General features: G+C 39.1%; 1 protein-coding gene across 2 annotated transcripts in view; it reads right to left on the reverse strand.

The window, feature by feature from the left end:
- Positions 1 to 18,348, reverse strand: part of kirrel1a (kirre like nephrin family adhesion molecule 1a) — a 49,126-nt gene extending 30,778 nt beyond the window's left edge. For both annotated transcript variants that reach the window (XM_062993143.1, XM_062993142.1), the window contains exon 1: positions 18,238 to 18,348. In XM_062993143.1, the coding sequence (XP_062849213.1) occupies positions 18,238 to 18,289 (52 nt within the window). In that variant the 5' untranslated portion in view covers positions 18,290 to 18,348. The remainder of the gene's footprint in view (positions 1 to 18,237) is intronic.
- Between the last annotated feature and the right edge of the window lie 2,361 nt (positions 18,349 to 20,709).

A 20,709-nucleotide genomic window follows, 5' to 3' on the forward strand; every position in this document is an offset into this window, starting at 1 on the left:
TAATGCTGGAAATAAGTAATCACCTCATTTCTAGAAAACTAATACAGAACAAAATAAATCATCACCTTGTAATGAGTATTTGTATTTGTGTCATGAATCAGCAGTGAGTTACTTTAATGAGGTAAAAGAAATTAAAAGGTAAACAAATGAAGGCAAATTCCAACAATTCATTTTGTGTGCCAAAATGTCTCACTATATGTTCAAGGTCCTTTATGTGTAAGTGTGTAAAGCTTGTATGTGTTAAAGAATCCAGAACTAGACATTAAAGGTAACCTGATATTGATACAGGCTTTAAGTGTATAACAAGCTAGAGAGAGAGAGCGAGAGGGAAGGCTTGTACAGTTTTCATTATGTGGGTTATGCAGCAGTGACAAATTTAGAGTGTCCTGATTTTTCTTGAGTCACTGATCCCTGGGTACCGGTGTTAGTCTGCGCCACAGTGCCAGTGCCCTGACCACATATCCACGGTTGCAATGCACTCTAATCACAGTCACACACACCACACTGACCATATTTACAAACCACACCAGGGTCAGAGACACATTACTTGACCAATCTGAAAAAAAAACAACCTTTCATCTGGGATCACCAGGGTGGCCTTAGTATATAATCTAGTTCACCAGAATTGCTGGTGTCAACCACGGTTAAAAACCTTGTACATGTCACATTGCTGGTATTTTTAAAAACATTAAAGGCTGTGCATTGTAAAATTAAAACTCTTTTGGTAAGGTTTAGCAAATTTGGCCTTACATTCTGGTAGCCGCTAACAAAATACATGCTTGAAGGAAAATCTGTAGTTCTATAAACTGGTAAAATAGAACTTTACACACTGACTTCACACACTACGTGACACGCCGTCCCTCTAAAAGTGACGTCTTTTGGTTTATGTGGCCTTTGCTCATGCAAAAATAATTTTAGTCAGTTGAAAATGTGATAGGATTTAACTGAAAACAATTACAACGCTAACATGCTGGTGGCACCACGAGACAATAGAAGTGGGTTGCTTTTATGTTTTGCATGTCTTCCTAAAACAAAAAAATTCATTTCAGCAACCGTTTTATTCTGGTTAGGGTTGGGGTAGATCTGGATCTACAGGGGATCTACAGGGGATCTACCCTTGGTGTAAGGCAGGAATACCCATCCTCAGAACTATCCAATCATGTCTGTGTAGATAGCACAGCTGAAATATGAACCCGTATCCCAAAAGACCGCTGTGCCACCTGAGCACCAGAATTTAGAACTAAAATCAATAATTTCAATAAGGCAAACATGTACAATAAGCAATATGTTGCTTTAAAAAACATCTTATCAGCAAATCTGTTATTCCTGAATCTAGGTCTAGATTTCAGAACCACTTTATCTTATAGAGTGTTGCGGTGTTCTACTCTGGTTGTAAGGAAAGAAATACTCAGGGTATCACTTACTCAGTCACCCATTTACATTTGCACACACGTCAGGTGCAATTTAAAGATTTCATTGTGTACCTATTATTATGTTTTGGGTGGTGGGAGGAAACCAGCAAACCCACACTGACAAACTGAATTTGTCAAACAGAATGTGCCAAATTCACTAAAGACAGTAACCACAGAAGAGCATCAAACCTGGGTCCCTGGAGTCCTTGGCTACCGTCTGTCAAAAGGATAATTGTATTTTTAAAGCATAAGTACACCTTCCACATTCTTCCACCTCTTCTGTAAAAACTATTTCAAGAGGAGCTGGTATGTAGGCCGATTTGTATGTAGCATCTCTATACATGTATGACACCCATTCCCTTTTAGTATCTGTTGAATTACAACACTGGCAAACCTCATTCCATTTAATGTGGTACTGATTAAATTAACCTGAACCAAATATGACCAATACCAGAGACCTGGCGAGCGCTACAAGACAAGTGTATTAGATATGAAAGACTGATGGAGAGCATGCATAGAAACTGTGTTTGAAAATTGAAGTTATTCCACCAAAAACAGATTTTTGAACTTGTTAAGTTAAAACATTAATATTATGTTTTTCTATATATAAAAATATTTGCATTATTGTATTAATCTGAAAACACTGCATTGACCCAATGTTATTTTCTGCAAATAAATGTTCTAAATGACAATATTTTAGTTTGGAATTTGTGTAAAATGTTAATTTTACTTTAACATATATCTATGAAATAATAAAACCAGAGTAAATGATAATATAGCAATGGTCTTTTCATTTTTTTTCCACAGCAGTTTAACATTGGCCACATATAAAGCTGGATAAACTTTTTATAGAAGTCATTGTTTGATTAATGCTGTTAGTTAAAATGTCACAATCATTTCCAACAGCTGACACTTGATTCCAATTTGAAACGCAAATTTGAAACGCTTAACCACCCTCAGTGTGCATACGTCAAGCCACATTTGGAGTCTCTAACTCATTTATGCATTTATATAATGATAGACACAGCTAATACACAGTAAAAAAAAAACACACGGTGAAGCTGTTTCACCACATGGAATCTTTCTGTGTGTTAAACTCTACACATGGGATGTTGTGTGCTTTAGTATGAAGGTAAAATGGATGGATGGATGGTACAATGGATGGAAGGATGGATGGATGGATGGATGGATGGATGGATGGTATGATTGATGGGTGAATGGATGGTATGATGGATGGATGGATGGATGGATGGTATGATTGATGGGTGAATGGATGGTATGATGGATGGATGGATGGATGGATGGATGGATGGAAGGATGGATGGATGGATGGATGGATGGTATGATTGATGGGTGAATGGATGGTATGATGGATGGATGGATGGACGGATGGAAGGATAGATGGATAGTACGATGTATGGATGGTTTAATAGATAGTCTCATTGATGGATGGATAGATGGTACGATGGATGGATGGTTGGATGGTGCGCATGGATGGATGGTACAATGGATGGATGGATGGTATGATTGATGGGTGAATGGATGGTATGATGGATGGATGGATGGATGGATGGATGGAAGGATAGATGGATGGTACAATGGATGGATGGTTTAATAGATAGTCTCATTGATGGATGGATAGATGGTACGATGGATGGATGGTTGGATGGTGCGCATGGATGGATGGTACAATGGATGGATGGATGGTACGATTAATGGGTGGATGGATGGATGGATGGATGGATGGATGGATGGATGGATGGATGGATAGATAGATAGATAGATACGTAGATAGATAGATAGATAGATAGATAGATAGATAGATAGATAGATAGATAGATAGATAGATAGATAGATAGATAGATAGATAGATAGATAGATAGATAGATAGATAGATAGTGGACTTATCATAAGCTTAACTGACATTCCAAAACCACAAACAATACAATGGGATTGCCCCTCCCTTGTTGTATATAACAGCCTTAACTTTCGTGCAAAGGCTTTTCAAGATTTTGTTGTGTGTCTGTGGAAATTTGTGCCTATTCAGTCAATAGAACATTTGTGACATCAGGAAGTGATGAAAGACAAGAAGGCCTTCAAATTCATCCATGAGGGGTTAAGGTCGAACTATGTCTTCACAGAACACACTTTGTGCTTATGGATGGATACACCTGTTAGCAATGGGAGTGGTTAAAACACGTGACCTTAAAAAATTTGAGGGTGTCCACATACTTTTGAACCTATAGTGTACTAACCTATAGTGTAAGGCGTACTTGAAAGAATTGCTCAGGATGCTTATATAGTTTTTCTTAAGGCTGTAGCTGCAGTTCAGTGTATTTCTAAGTACAGTAAATTAGAACACTTTGCAGCACTGTGCTAATGTGCTGGCTGATGAATATGTATCAGAACAGCACAAAGAGTGAAAGCGATGATGTCATCCAGAAATAGACCCTCCTAGGGGAGGAGATAAAATTGTCTCCGAGCTGCCTACTTCATCAGAAACAGGCTACAGTTCTTTGTTTTATATCTCAACAACGAATTCGCAATTTCACATCATCTAGATTCTCAAAACATCATCAGCAGATACAGCTTTGGTTAATTCTGCAGAAATCTTTTACGTTTATACTTCCCGAAGAGTAACTACGAGAGTAACGAATCCTGCTAAGAGTCCACAGCTAATAAAACGTGCTCTACGAGAAAACACAGGCGCTAATGTAAATGAATGCAAATGACTACTGCTGCCCTGTAGTTTCAATGACTAATGAAGGGCTGTGCTAATTCTTCAGCTGCCCTTTCTGGCTAGTGCTCAAACCTAGACAGCTGTGTGACTTCATACACTAGCCACTCTCAGACAACAAAGGAGTGTCTGCACAAGGAAGACGTCACCTGCTCTGCTTAAGATGTGAAATCTTCCTATTTGGACAAATTGTAGATTTATGGTTTGATATTCATTTATATACACTGCATGATGCCATAAGGTTGGGTATCATTGTAGCTGTTGCAGCGCATGATGTATAGCTAATCTTTTTTGTATATCCGATTAGCATTAAAGACGATATAAGATTTACCAATGCTACAACCATTTTGTTGACTTTTTTGCCTATTTATGCATTTATTATTGTTCTTTTATCCATATTTGTCTTCCCTCTCTCATGCTTTTCACTGTTCGCAGTGTTTCGTGTCCATAGCAACATCTGATGTATGCAAAAAAAACTTTTCTGCATGTGTGTGCATTTATGCCACTCTTTATTTATTGAATAACCATCATTAGGGCAATTTTCCTTTCACGTTTCTATTAAATATAGTTGGTCATATACTGTATGTGGTCATATGTGCATGTGTGTTATTGTGTTACATCAAACTGCTGCACTTCCAAATAGGCAAAATAGAGACACGGACTGATCCTCTTTATCTGCAGTTCTGGGCAATATGTACCTCTATGCCTTTCTCTTTTTCCACTCCTCTTTGCACGTATTCCCGAGAGAGTGGAAACATTTTAGGCGTACGAGAGAGAGCGCTCCATCCCCATGTTATTTCATTTCTGCTTTATGCCTTTTTCCACCCTTGATTGCTAATACACATACACTCTGTCCCCTCTCCCTTTCGCTTCATCCCTCGCTCCTTTGTCCCTCTGAGCGTGCAGCCCAGTCGTTGCTATAGTAACAGATCTATTTGAAATGGAAGGGAATTAAAATTTTTCTCATCAGTTCCCCCGTCCCACGTTTTTACTCCGGGCAGTTACCGTGTTTCTTAACAGTTTGCTTAGACAGCATTCTTGTCATCGAATTTAACGTCCTTTATTCACGTGGTCTTCAAGGGGTGGCTGTTGTTTCCATGGCCGCTAAAGGAACATTGACACAATAACAGACACTACAGCCATGGCAACCTTAAGGGGTCACCACAGGAAAGCTAAACGTCTACGCCAAATGGACCGAGACGTGAAATATTAGCTAATAACTTACAGACATCCGCTGCGCACCTAACAGCAGCCTCTACAAATAAATATCAAGTGGATGAGCATGCCTGTAAGTGTGTGTGTGTGCGCGGGGACAAGGGGGTGTTTATGTGCATGTGCGTGTGTGTGTAAGAGAAAAAAGGGGGAAATGAGTAAGATCAGAATGCAGGGTAAATCATATCTTAAATCAATTTGACAGTGTCTATACAGCAGATTAGAGGTGACAGGTCTGTTTGGATTGTAGTCACACTTGCTTGCATATTCAAATTGGTTGCTGTAGTAACAATGCAGACATGCATGAATTAGGTAGTGCAGGGTAGGCAAAAGTTAGCATCAACTGCCAATCCTAATAAACAAAATGATTTAGAGATGTCTCTATCCAATGTTTTTTATTATTTATAATTAGATTTCAAAACATATGTGCTGAATTTCCTCTCATACAGATACTAATGCAATAGTTACATTTTTACAATAACCTTAACATTAAAACCACCTCCTGGTTTCTACACTCACTGTCCATTTTATCAGCTTCACTTACCATATAGAAGCACTTTGTAGTTCTACAATTACTGACTGTAGTCCATCTGTTTCTCTGCATACTTTTTTTAGCCTGCTTTCACCCTGTTCTTCAATAGTCAGGACCCCCACAGGACCACCACAAAGCAGGTATTATTTAGGTGGTGGATCATTCTCAGCACTGCAGTGACAATGACATGGTGGTGGTGTGTTAGTGTGTGTTGTGCTGGTATGAGTGGATCAGACACAGCAGCACTACTGGAGTTTTTAAATACCGTGTCCACTCACTGTCCACTTTACTAGACACTCCTACCTAATTGGTCCATCTTGTAGATGTAAAGTCAGAGACGATCACGCATCTATTGCTGCTGTTTTGAGTTAGTCATCTTCTAGACCTTCATCAGTGGTCACAGGACGCTGCCTACGAGGCGCTCTTGGCTGGATATTTTTGGTTGGTGGACTATTCTCAGTCCAGCAGGGACAGTGAGGTGTTTAAAAACTCCATCAGCGCTGCTGTCTTATCCACTCATACCAGCACAACACACACTAACACACCACCACCTTGTCAGTGTCACTGCAGTGCTGAGAATGATCTGTGGTGGTCCTGGGAGAGTCCTGACCATTGAAGAACAGGGTGAAAGCAGGCTAAAAAAGTATGTAGAGAATCAGATGGACTACGGTCAGTAATTGTAGAAGTACAAAGTGCTTCTATATGGTAAGTGGAGCTGATGAAATGGACAGTGAGTGTAGAAACAAGGAGGTGGTTCCTCTGTTTATGTGAATGATCGGCCTTATCTAAATTAAAATGGCACATGCTTTAAGCATAACGTGAGTATTGAATTAAAAAGAATCCAAACCTAATACAATCCAGCATCTAGGATAGGGACATTTCCATTCACATTTTTTACAAAGGAAAAAACCCAGACTGCATCTTACACCACATTGGCTTACACAACATTGTCTTATACCACTTAAAAAGAGGATTTCACCATGTTCAATTGATATCAGTAGCCACACTGTGATGGCACAAACAGTTAGATACAGTAAGAAGCATTTACTTTTGTTCATACACTTTAAAACTGGAATTCGAAACACGCACTCATAGCATTAACATCCAGCATGACATCCTCTCAATAATTCTCTGGAGGTTTATCAGTGAAACACTGTTTACACACACTTCAGTGTCACATTAGGACAAAACATGAAATATCTTGGGTTCATGCTGTCTGCAATGAAATAAAAGTCTGAGTAAATGTAAGAAACTCTGTGTTTTTATTTGCATTTTTATACTGTCCAACTTTTTTAAAGAAAATGTAATAGCATAAAAAGTAAACTATGTAGTTTACTTCTCTCTGTGCGTCAACATCATTTTGTTTACATTTTCAGCATTTAGCAGATGCTTTTATCCAAAGTGACTAACAGTACTGTGACAGTATACTGTCTAAGCAATTGAGAGTTAAGGGCCTTACTCAAGGGCCCAACAGTGGTAACCTGGCAGTGGTGGGGCTATAACCAGCGACCATTCCATTGCTAGTCCAGTACCTTAACCACTATGCTACAACTGCCCTATATCAAGTATGTGACTCAGTTTTGTCCATGCACTTGAGGGTGAGTCTCAAATCAACAACCTAAACCCACACAAGCTGTGCTCTTAGTTCAAAATAACATTTTAAACAAACATTAATCAAGCAATGACTGTCGGCTAACCTGTTAATCATTAACATCCCTATTTAAAATGTTTTCTTATATATTATAGTTACATAAATAGTTCTTTATGTAGTTAGTTGTTTACACTAAGGGTATGCATAGCCTGAAGTACAGTAATTTTCCCTAAAAATGACTGCTTTATGCTTGATGACTACTTCTACCATGCTTCATGGACTTAATTGAGTAACACTTGATGTATAAGACTTCAAGAAATGTACACTACAAAGGGAAAACTTAAAGGGAAAACTACTGGTAGTACTTTTCTTGCTATTGCAAATCAGAGAATATTGGGACAATATGTAAAATACTAATAAAAATGCGGTATTTCTTCCATTTGCTTTGGCGTTTATTGGTTTAGTCTGGTCAACTTCATTTCATTTGTTAATATACATTCATTCCTGCTTTTTAGGCCTGCAAAAAAGTCCATCAATAAATTGTACATGAATGGGATGTGGCCATATAAAAAATAAATAATTACTCAAACAGGTGATGTCAACATCATGATTATATTATATATATTATAATCATGATTTTGGTACAAAAGCAGCATCGAGGACAGTCTTTGATGTGCAAATATCCACAAAAAGTCCAAAAGTCAGGGTCTGTCATGGTATGGGGCTGTGTCAGTGCCCTTGGCAAAGGTCATTTACACTTCTGTGATGGAAGCATTAATGCAGAAAAGTACATTGAGACCTTAGAGCAACATATGCTGCCTTCAAGACGTCATCTTTTCCAGGGACGTCCATGCATTATTCAACAAGACAATGCAAAACCACATGCTGCACACATTACAAAGGCATGGCTGTGGAAGAAGAGGGTGTGGGTACTGGACTGGCCTGCCTGCAGTCCTGACCTGTCCCCAATAGAGAATGTGGGAAGAATTTTAAAATGAAAAACGCTACAGTGACAACCCTGTACTGCTGCACGTCTTAGGACGTGTTTGCAGGATGAATGGAACACCTGAAACCCTTCATCACTTGGTATCCTTAGTGCCAAAATGATTTCTAAGTGTTGTGAGAAGGAATGGCAACATTACAAGGTGGTAAATGCTTTACCCTCCCAACTTTTTTGAATGTGTTGCAGGCCTGAAATGCAGGAATGGATGTGTATTAACAAATGAAATTTAACCAGACAAAACATGATTCATGATTGGTTCATACTGTCTAATAAAATAATGTGGCTTTTTTTTTTATTTGCATTTTCCGTACTGTCCAAACATTTTCTTATTGGGGGTTGGTTACATTTAAAGCCTTCTCTTAGTTTTGTATTAATATTTGCCATATGAGTATTCTTAACTGGTTAAATGTTTTATCAGCCATGTCTATAGTGTACATAAAAAGGAGCAAGTAGTACTCTTTTTAGAGGAAAAACCACATTTGTGAAAAACACCTGAAGCAGTCTTCTACATGAGTAAGAGTGATGAGTAAGTAGTTTGACTGTGAGTAACTAGTCATAAATGTCTGGTTGAGCCAGACAGCAAAGTGGTCTCTAGACCTTATATCTGAAGCTGAAAAATATTTGTCCCATTAGTGGCTGATTGGTCCGCCATGTAGCTGCATGATATTCTGGCTTGGGGTGACCTTATTGGACGACCACTTACAATGCCTTTATTGTAGGCTGGCATGTTGGCTCCAGAACTGTGCGACATTTTTCTTCCAGCAGACTAGCTGATTGGACAGCTCCGGGTATCAACCCTCCCCGATTTGAAAACTTCATAGAATGAGAAATGACATCATCTTCATCAACCACATTCCACTGCGGTGGGGGCAGGGGAATCAGCGGGAGGAGAGTCTAAAAGGCTCCACGCTAATACACATAACACACTCATGCATGCTCGCATACGTTGCAGAGGAGCGTCTCGGCAAAGTGTCTGCAGTCCAGAGTGCCTGTTCATCATTTGCTTTCTTTTAATTCTGATCCTCCATCCCTGTCCCACTTTTTCCCCTCTCTCTCTCTCTCTCTGGCTCTTACCCCTCGCCCTCCACGCTTCTACTTTTCCATGACCCCCTCCCCCGCTTCGCTGACTTAAGGAATGTAAGAAACACATCTGGAACTTATTAGAGACAGGGAAGGGGGAAAAGAACTGGGGGATGGAAAGAAGTAGAAGGTCAAAAAAATGAGAGGGCTGAGCAAGTGAGGAAGAGGAAAAGAATGAAAAGCAGACAGAGTGCCAGAACAAGAGGCCTCTTTTCCAACTTTTTGGAAGCTGAAGTTTATGCAGAAGTGATAGAACAGGAGACAAAAGTAAGAAAATGATACACAAAAGCTGAAGACTGTCTGAATGAAGGAACGCCCAGTTATATAAAGTGGGTTTGATATGTCTGAAAGTTCACATCTATTTACATGGGCAAAAAGAACATGAAGGGGGTAGGGGTTTAGAGTTTTCCACTCAGGCTTAGCCTTTGAACTTTGTGCCCCCCCATTACATTCATTGCAAAACTGAAAGAGAGACAGCGTTAGACAGAGAAACAGGCAGAGGGTGCAAACCATCCCCCATGTGAGAGCAGTCAAGCATGAGTAATAAGGCCTTTTTCTTCTTATAGACTAAGCTCTCACATGCTTAGGCATTCTCTCTTTTTATCCCCATCCCCCAGTACCCCCCTAAAAAATCTTTGTCAGATCGACCCCTCAACTTCACCCACCTGTCCCCAGGGCCCCTTTTTCTTTGCGCGGCGTACTTTGAAACAAACATATTTATACACAGGCATACACTCTGATACCAGGGTATCGCTCACAGATTTCATTTAAAATCCGCAAATTACTGTAGTGCAACATGAACCAATGGTATGTTATTCAAAACACACAAGGCAAGAGTATCACGTGACCGGGAAGATAAGTAAACAATATCAACAAAATACACAGCTGATTAGGTTTGTGTTGTATAATGTTTGTAAACTTGCTGGACGATTTGTATTTCAGCATTTATTACTTATTAAATTCCAGATCTTTATCTGACTCACAATAATAAATAACTACATTTTGGCAAAAAATAATCACACAAGCAAAGGCACTTTTTAAAAGCTTTTACTACGTGCAGTGGCTCAGCAGGTCATGATTTGGGTTTTATTCAAACCTGTGTCTACTCACTAAAGTTTTGCATGCCTCCTCTTGACCATGTGGGACTCCTCTGGGTACATGGAGGCAGTGGTATTCTTGGTTATCTCACACTATAGCAGTTGCTGGATTGACTAATCTAAATTGTTCCTAAGTTCGAGGAGGTTGTTTAACAAGACATATTGTTAATGAGCTGGGAGGTATAGTTGGCAAGTCTGCAAAGATAACACCAAGAAACCAACACAAATCCAACAATAACAGCAGAAATCTGGGTCCACCATAAGATCACAACCTGATCCCAACTGTGAAGGATGGTGGACAGAGAGCATCACAGTTTGGACTGTTGGGACTGTCTTAAGTAAAGCTTGCAATTGTTAAGAATAATAATAATACATCTTAAAGGCAAGTTTATCATAATGCAATATAAAGACAATAAACACATATGCATTATCATTAGTATGGTTTAAAAAGAAGAGACTTTCTCAATAGCCCAGGCTTTACCCCGACTGATATACACAGATCAGCCATAACATTAAAACCACCTTCTTGTTTCTACACTCACTGTCCATTTTATCAGCTCCACTTACCATATAGAAGCACTTTGTAGTTCTATAGTTACTGACTGTAGTCCATCTGTTTCTCTACATACTTTTTTAGCCTGCTTTCACCCTGTTCATCAATGGTCAGGACCCCCACAGGACCACCACAGAGCAGATATTATTTAGGTGGTGGATTATTCTCAGCACTGCAGTAACACTGACATGGTGGTGGTGTGTTAGTGTGTGTTATGCTGGTACGAGTGGATAAGACACAGCAGTGCTGATGGAGTTTTTAAACACCTCACTGTCCCTGCTGGACTGAGAATAGTCCACAACCAAAAATATATCCAGCCAACAGCGCCCTGTGTGCAGCATCTTCTGACCACTGATGAAGATCTCAAAGATGACCAACTCAAACAGCAGCAATAGATGAGCGATCGCCTCTGACTTTACATCTACAAGGTGGACCAACTAGGTAGGAGTGTCTAATAGAGTGGACCGTGAGTGGACACGGTATTTAAAAACTCCAGAAGCACTGCTGTGTCTGATCAACTCATACCAGCACAACACACACTAACACACCACCACCATGTCATTGTCACTTCAGTGCTGAGAATGATCCACCACCCAAATAATACCTGCTCTGTAAAGGTCCTGGGAGAGTCCTGACCATTGATGAACAGGGTGAAAGCAGGCTAAAAAAGTATGTAGAGAAACAGATAGACTACAGTCAGTAATTGTAGAACTACAAAGTGCTTCTATATGGTAAGTGGAGCTGATAAAATGGACGGTGAGTGTTAGAAACAAGGAGGTGGTTTAATGTTATGGCTGATCTGTGTACAGTGACATGACATGAAAAGCAATAAATCCCAGAACGTCCAAAAGAAACACATTACTAAGCATGTTTTAAGGAAATATGATCATGGCTAAAATGATTTACTAGTCAGTAAACAAAGAGATTTACAACTTCGAAAGGATGTACTGAATTAATGAATTAATTTGTTCAACAAAAAAGCAAGTAAAAAGAACAGTTGTTGTGTTAAGTTGGAATGTGTCTGTCAATTATTATAAGCAAGACCACACTCATGCTAAAATGCAATCTTGATAAAAGAACCGAACCTTTAATTAATCTATGTGTACATTTTTCTTGATCTTTACAGATAACACATATCCAAGATGACAAACAACAAGGTGGAGAGTCAGTAGCCTGGTACTCCCACAGTTGTCAACAGAATCAGCACGACAGCCAAGTTTAGAATTGATTTGACAATCATGTGGAACAAAGCCAAGGTGTAAGTTTGGGAAAGGTGAGATAGACAGATGGTGTAGTGCTTAGTAAAGTTGTCACATTGAAACTTTTTTAAGTCATTTATCTTAAGTAACTGCTTCATCCTGATTAGGATCTTGTTGAATCAAAGGTACTACCTTAAAACCCTTAAACAAACACTAGTCTATTGCAGGGCATCACAATTTTACAGTTGGAGCTAATCCTCTAATTTTAGAGTAGCTAATCCAGTCTTGTAATGACTGTAGGAGGTAAAATAACACCTGTGTACCTCGAAGAAAACCCACACTGACACATGCAAAACATGATAATCTCCTCACAGGCAGTGAGTGGATGTAGGGTTTAAACCTGGTCCCCGGGACACTTAGGTTTAAAATATTCCACACTACCTGCTGCACCACAGCCAAAATGCTACAATAATAATAATAATAATTTTCTATCATGATTACAGATCATAAATGTTGCATTAATTCTCAAAAGCTAGTAACATCCCAAGTTTTAATCTAGATCTAAGGACAGGCACATACTGTAGATTCCATTTTTATGTTCTCTTATGCAACACTATTTAATAATTTAAGGTAAAAGTTTCACCATATTGATTCAAGAAATTAACAGAAGTACTGCATTGGCTAAATAAAGCAATCGAGATGGGCTAAATGATTTCAGGAGCTCAGTAGGACAAGCAGAAAAAACATTTATGACTTTAATGTCAATCTCTAGGATGGCATTTTGAGTTCATCTTGGGTCAGCTGCTGTTTTTTTTTCATAATTAAGAAGAAGAAGTTTTTTTCATGCAATATTCAATGTCTCTAGCATTGTCTTATAATAGTTTAGATTTAAAGGTTTTATAATTTTTTTATAAATATATAACCAGCGGCACAGTGGCTAAGTGGGTAGCACTGTCGCCTCACAGCAAGAAGGTCCTGGGTTCGATCCCCAGGTGGGGTGATCTGGGGTGATTTAGGTAAAGTTTTGTCTCATCAGTATTGGTTGTAAATTTATGTCTGTGTGAAGATGCTTTGTGCCAACATAATGACTTTTTCACTGTCGAACTGCCAGGAATAGCCAGTAATAAATGAGTAGCCAAATGCAGCCTCCCTGGTTTAAAACAGACATCTGATGTATGTGAGAACTGAATTATTAACTCTATGTGAAAGTAAAAATCTGTCCGAAAAGCTGTCCTTGATACATCTTGATACATTAAAACACAGTTTTAAAGGATCTGTAACAAAATTTTAAGTAATGTAACTGTCTGATATTGAATATTAGTATTGCATATTAGCTTTTATATAAGTAGAAGTAATTATGTGATGTACTTTTAAATACTTTTTGCAGTGTATAGTGTCATACTACCCCGATGCCTAATGAATTAATTAGCTTACAATGCTACTGCAAAATGTAAAAACATTAAAAAGTAAAATGTCAGATGTTCTTATTCACCATTTAATTACAAACTCTATTTGTGTTCAGTCCTGTATAGAATGTATAAATAAACTTTCACATAGAAACACCATGCTTTGTTTTTATTGCACGGAAATTCTATAAATTAGAATAAAATAGATGTGATTTGGTGCAACAGGTGGGTGTCCATGATTGTTTCATTCACATTTACATTTTTGGCATTTAGCAGACGCTCTTATCCAGAGCGACTTACAGAAGTGCTTTCATAGTAAACATTACCTTACTCTAGTTTAAGTAAACAACAGTCCAATAACACAAATCTACTAAAACCTGTTAGAACCAAAGTTAATAACATTGTTAGTAAGTAAGTACGAGTCAGCTTAAGTGCTTGGTAAAGAGGTGGGTTTTTAATCGTTTTTTTAAAAGACAGCGAGAGACTCAGATGTTCGGACAGACAGAGGAAGTTTATTCCACCACTTGGGTGCAAGTACAGAGAAGAGCTTTGATGCTTGTCTTCCTTGAGGATTGGTTTTATCCTGGTAACTTAAGACTTAGAAAGTGGATTGACTCCTTGAAATTGTTTTAGGTGTAAGATGAGGAAGTCTGTGAGTGTGTGTCACCTTCAGATGGATTGGCACCCTTGCAGGGTGTATTCCTGCCTTGTACCCAGTAATTTCAACCCACCCATCATTACTATGATCAGGATAAAGCATTTAGTGAAAATACACAAATAAGTTAATAAGGAATAAGAATAAGGTAATCTGTCTATACTATGGTATAAATGGAAAGGCCAAAATTGTACCATTTGACATCTATTGTCAAATAGTAGGTATAATTATAATGCCCAGTGTAAACGCCACAATGATTTCCCTTTGTTAATATTTTAGGAATGCCATTTATGTGGCAGATGACAATAAAATTTCCTTAAGAATGGTGTTCCTGCACTGCAGAGTCACCCTGAAAAAATTAAGTCACAGCTCGAGAGATGGATTTGACAGATATGTCCTCACCCTCACTACTTTAATGTGACTTGATAAGACCAAAGGGTTTATCATCTTTTTGTTGCAGCTGTAATTTTCCACTAATTAAACAGTGTGTACAAAAACACTGGTAGATGTCTTATTGGTATTTATCTTATTTGTTGAGTTAGGAAGTCTTTCCTATGAAGTCTGTGTGACATCAATATTATAGTTGTTCAAAGTTGTTTATAGTTGTTTTATAGATGATTAATTGAGAAATGGTATAACAGAAACTATGTAGTGCAAACGAATGGCTAAATTAGACTAAAGACTGATATGGTAAATGGTCTAATACAGGTAAACAGATGCAAAGTCAAACAGATTTAAGTCCCAACATCATACACTACATGACCAAAAGTATTTGGACACCAGACCATGAGCTTGCTGGACATCACCATTCAAGAAGAGATGGTATTAAAACAGAGTGATCTCTATGAGCCATTTTCAGCTATAACAACAGCCACTCTTCTGAGAAGGCTTCTTACAAGATGTTAAAGTATGTCTGTGGGAATTTGTGCCCATTCAGTCAAAATCGCATTTGAGTGGCTGGGCACTGATGTTGGTCTAGAAAGTTTCAGTTGATGTTCCAGTTCATTCAAAAGCTGTTCATTCACACAGCTGAGATCAGGTCTCTGTGCAGGCCACTAGAGGTTCTTTAAACCAAGCTTTACTCCATGTTTTTAAAGAACTTACTTTGTGGACAGGGACACAGTACTGCTGGAAGAGGTAAGGGATTTACTTTAATTGTTCCTGCAACATTGGAAGCAAATTATTTTCTTTATATAATTGATTTATTACACTTGTTAGCATTTGTTGTGGCTAAAATCTTAAATATCTTTTATTGTTAAATAGTGGCTGTCATTAACCCACTTAGTGCAGTGATTAGCATTCTGGGGAAAAAATGCATCATATCAACATAGTTGCCTCTGGGTACTGATTACCTATATTTAGGTATTGCTCATCTGGTGCAGGAGATAGTGTAAATGATGCACTGCCTCAGATTTCTTCAGTTATTCTGGATTTCACCCACCTCCCAAGCACAGGCCACAGGCCTCTAAATTGCCTCTAGGTATGGGGGAGTACATGGGTGAATGTGTAATATCATGCAATGAAATGGTCATCTGGATCCTGACAAAGTAAAAATGTATTACTGAATAAATGTCTTTTTATTCAGATTCGCTATTGTTGGGCAGCATGGTAGCACAGCTAGCAGAGTGGGTGCTGCACATTACCTTACACTGATCAGCCATAACATTAAAACCACCTCCTTGTTTCTACACCCACTGTCCATTTTATCAGCTCCACTTACCATATAGAAGCACTTTGTAGTTCTACAATTACTAACTGTAGTTCATCTGTTACTCTTCATACTGTTTTTAGCTTTCACCCTGTTCTTCAATGGTTAGGACCCCCACAGGACCACCACAGAGCAGGTATTATTTGGGTGGTGGATCATTCTCAGCACTGCAGTGACACTGACATGGTGGTGGTGTGTTAGTGTATGTTGTGCTGGTATGAGTGGATTAGACAGAGCAGCGCTGCTGGAGTTTTTAAATACCGTGTCCACTCACTGTCCACTCTATTAGACACTCCTACCTAGTTGGTCCACCCTGTAGAGGTAAAGTCAGTGACGATCGCTCATCTATTGCTGCTGTTTGAGTTGGTCATCTTCTAGACCTTTATCAGTGATCACAGGACGCTGCCCATGAGGTGCTGTTGGCTGGATATTTTTGGTTGGTGGACTATTCTCAGTCCAGCAGTGACAGTGAGGTGTTTTAAAAACTCCAGTAGCACTGCATTGAAGAACTTCTATATGGTAAGTGGAGCTGATAAAATGGACAATGAGTGTAGAAACAACGAAATGGTTTTAATGTTATTGCTGATCGGTGTAGGTCCTGATGGCCTGTGTTTGATCCTGGCCTCGTTTTACATGCCCTCGCACACGTACATTTGTGTTTACTTTTTCCTTACCTTTTCAAAACATGCAAAAGGAGGATTGGCCACACTAAATTGCCCATATGCATAGATGAGCGAATAGATGAATGTGTTGCCCTGCAATGGACTGACACCCTGTTCCTGTCTTTTCGCAACACTTAATGTGTCTATGATGAAGCAGTTGTATGTATGAAAATGTATGTATGAATGCAATTACATTTCTATTGGTGTGGAGTGAAATGCCAGGAAATGTGAGTTTTACAGGAATAGACAGATACAGTTAATTGTAAATATAAAGTGAGTAGCTTTACTGATTATTTGTTATACAAAATAAGATTGAATAGTTACAATATGTTCACACAAAACTGAATTACATCATCTGCAATACACTACTGGGACAAAGTAGAACACACCCCTCATCCCTGATGGAGTGGTCTGTAGCCTACCTGCTCTTTTCTATATTTCATACACATACACACATAGGAGCTCAAATTAAATCCTACTTTTCTGTACTAAAACACGTCCTGCACTGTGAACTGTGTCCAAACCGTTATTTTTAACATGTAGGGAATTTGGAGATACTTGTAATTTAGCCAATAAGCCTCAAGCATGTCCGCAAAGGCGGGAGATACTTGTAATTCATACTTCCATACTAGATAGTATGATCACACAGTATGTGTGTATTCACGCTAGATGTCTTAACGTGCTATTTTAACATACTACGTATCAAGCTGCAGTGTTCAATTGAAGCAGGTAGCATGTCGCTTATCAGCTATGTTAATAAATACGTAGTATGTTATGTTGCTTTTAACTGTAGAAATATGAATTTAGACCGAGTTTAGGTGTTCATTCTAGTACCGCAGGCGTTCAGGGGGAGTTCAGGCTCATTTACCTGCAGGGCAGTGACATCACGCGCGCATCCACGCACGAGAGAGCTAGGTGCTGTGTCCTAAATGCACTCCCTAGTCCCTAAAAGATTATGGTACGTTAAGGCAACAGTTAGAATACATTGTTTAAACGCTAATGTGTCGGAATGCGTTAGGTTTTCTCTTGAAAAACAAAGAACATAACTTACACATATAATACAATTTATAATAATAAGAGTAGGGTGTGATTTCTGTCAGAAAGTGCATGTTCACATTACACATCAGAGTGTGTAGCCTATACTCTTATATGCTTAGGGGAAATCAGCCCGCCTATAGAAGAATCGCCTGGCATTGTGATTCATTAGCATTGGCAGAAAAAAACTAAACTACGTGACTTCCAATCGACGGCATTCCAACCACGAAAACTAGTGAAAATCCGTTATCTAATCCTATATGTGAACTTTTTCCAGTTGAAGCATCCAAGCATTTTAAAGAAGACTATACAAAACACAGAATGATCCCCAGAAAGTGGATGAGTCTTTTCTTACCAGGATGAGAAGTGAGTACCAGACTCAGAAACAGCAGCAGCAGCCTCTGCATGGTTCATCCGAGCCGAGTTGAGTCGAGTCCGTCTGCGCAAATCTCCGCATGGGGAGCGTCAAAAAATCCCCTCGCGATTGTGCCAGTAACGCTTAATAACAATCCTTTCCATGCGGTTGTGCAGTGTCGCTGAATCCTGTTTATTTCCTTCGCTCTTTAATTCACTGCATTCTGTTCGTTCTTTCATTCGCGTCTGTGCTTCTGTTGCGCGTTCCAGCGGCGCTCCGATTTCTCAATAGCGGCACATTCCTTCTCTCTCTCTCTCTCTCTCTCTCACCCTCACTCGCGTTTTCTCTCGCATTTTACCCCCCCCCCCCCCCCCCCCCCCCCCCCCCTTCATTGGCATCATCAGCCGGGATAGGAGTCGATTCCAAATAGGAACACGACTGTCGGGATTTACTGTATTGCTTCATCGCTCCTCTAATCTGCAAAACACTAATATAAACTCCTGGGTAAAAAGATGAGGCAAACGTTGAAATAATCGAAAAAGTTACACAGCATTGTACAACCCCAAATAAAAAAAAAGTTGAGACACTATGCAAATCAAAAAAATGCAGTGTTTCTTACATTTACTTTGACTTTTATTTGATTGCAGACAGTTTGAAACCAAGATATTTCATGTTTGTCTGCTCAACTTCATTTCATTTATTAATAAACATCCATCCCTGCATTTCTGGCCTGCAACACATTCCAGAAAAAGTTGGAACAGCAAAGCATTTACCACTTTGTAGGGTGGCTAAGTGGGTAGCGCTGTCGCCTCACAGCAAGAAGGTCCTGGGTTCGATCCCCAGGTGGGGCGGTCCGGGTCCTTTCTGTGTGGAGTTTGCATGTTCTCCCCGTGTCTGGGTGCTCCGGTTTCCTCCCACAGTCCAAAGACATGCAAGTGAGGTGAATTGGAGATACAAAGATGTCCAAGGCTGTGTTCAATATAAACTTGTGAACTGATGAATCTTGTGTAATGAGTAACTACCGTTCCTGTCATGAATGTAACCAAAGTGTAAAACATGACGTTAAAATCTAATAAATAAACAAACAAACCACTTTGTAATGTTGCCATTCTTTTTCACCACACTTAAAAGACGCTTTGGCACCGAGGATACCAAGCGATTTAGTGTTTCACGTTTTATTTTGTCCCATTCTTCCTGCAAACACGTCTTAAGATGTGCAACAGTACGGGGTCGTCAATGTCGCATTTTTGGTTTTAAAATTCTCCACACATTCTCTATTGGGACAGGTCAGGACTGCAGACAGGACAGTCCAGTACCCACACCCTCTTCTTCCACAGTCATGCCTTTGTAATGTGTGCAGCATGTGGTTTTGCATTGTCTTGTTGAAAAATGCATGGACTTCCCTGGAAAAGATGACGTCTTGAAGGCAGCAGATGTTGCTCTAAAATCTCAATGTACTTTTCTGCATTAATGCTGCCATCACAGAAGTGTAAATAACCTTTGCCAAGGTCACTGACACCGCCCCATACCATGACAGACCCTGGCTTTTGGACTTGTTGCTAATAACAAGTGGATGGTTCTTTTCGTCTTTGGTCCGGAACACACAGCATTTTTTTCCAAAAAGACCTGGAATGCTGAATACGAATACGAATATGAATCCTTTATTGTCATTGCACATTGCACTTACACAACGAAATTGAAATACAAACCCCCCCCCCCCCCCCCCCTCGGTGCAAGGAAAAACAACAACAGCAAACAATAGTACTAGTATATACAAATATAAATATAAAAAAAGCACTTAAACAAAACCGAAGCAGGAAAAGAAGCTATTGCACATGTCCAATAAATGTCCAATTAAATTCTAAATTATAAGTTGCATTATTTAATAAGTTGAATTATTTTATAAGTTGAATTATCTGACCACAATACGTTCCCACTGCATGATGATCCATCCTAGATGCCGCAGAGCCCAGTTTTGCCAAAGTAATTCCTTTCCCATTACTAGCCCTAAATTGCCCCGTCCCAACTTTTTTGATATGTGTTGCAGGCCTGAAATGCAGGAATGGATGTTTATTAACAAATGAAATGAAGTTGAGCAGACAAACATGAAATATCTTGGGTTCAAACTGTTTGCAATCAAATAAAAGTCATTGTAAATGTAAGGAACACTGCATTTTTATTTTATTAGTATTTTCCGTACTGCCCCAACTTTTTCTGATTTGGGGTTGTATGTATTATCTATCCATTTATCATTCCACACTTGGTCAGTGCTCCCAAATGTTTTGCCAGCCAGATTTGCACCCATATATACGCTTTTTATGGAGTAAAGATCTGGTGACTGACCTGCAAAAACATCACAGACATAGAATGTCGCTTAAGCAATGACTTTGCTGGATAGGCATTCTGTGTTGAATTTTTCACTTGACCTAAGAAGACAGCATTCTGGAGCATTGCTTTGAATGCTATTTTCTA

The sequence above is a fragment of the Trichomycterus rosablanca genome, chromosome 4, assembly GCF_030014385.1.
Source record: "Trichomycterus rosablanca isolate fTriRos1 chromosome 4, fTriRos1.hap1, whole genome shotgun sequence".
Taxonomy (NCBI): domain Eukaryota; kingdom Metazoa; phylum Chordata; class Actinopteri; order Siluriformes; family Trichomycteridae; genus Trichomycterus; species Trichomycterus rosablanca.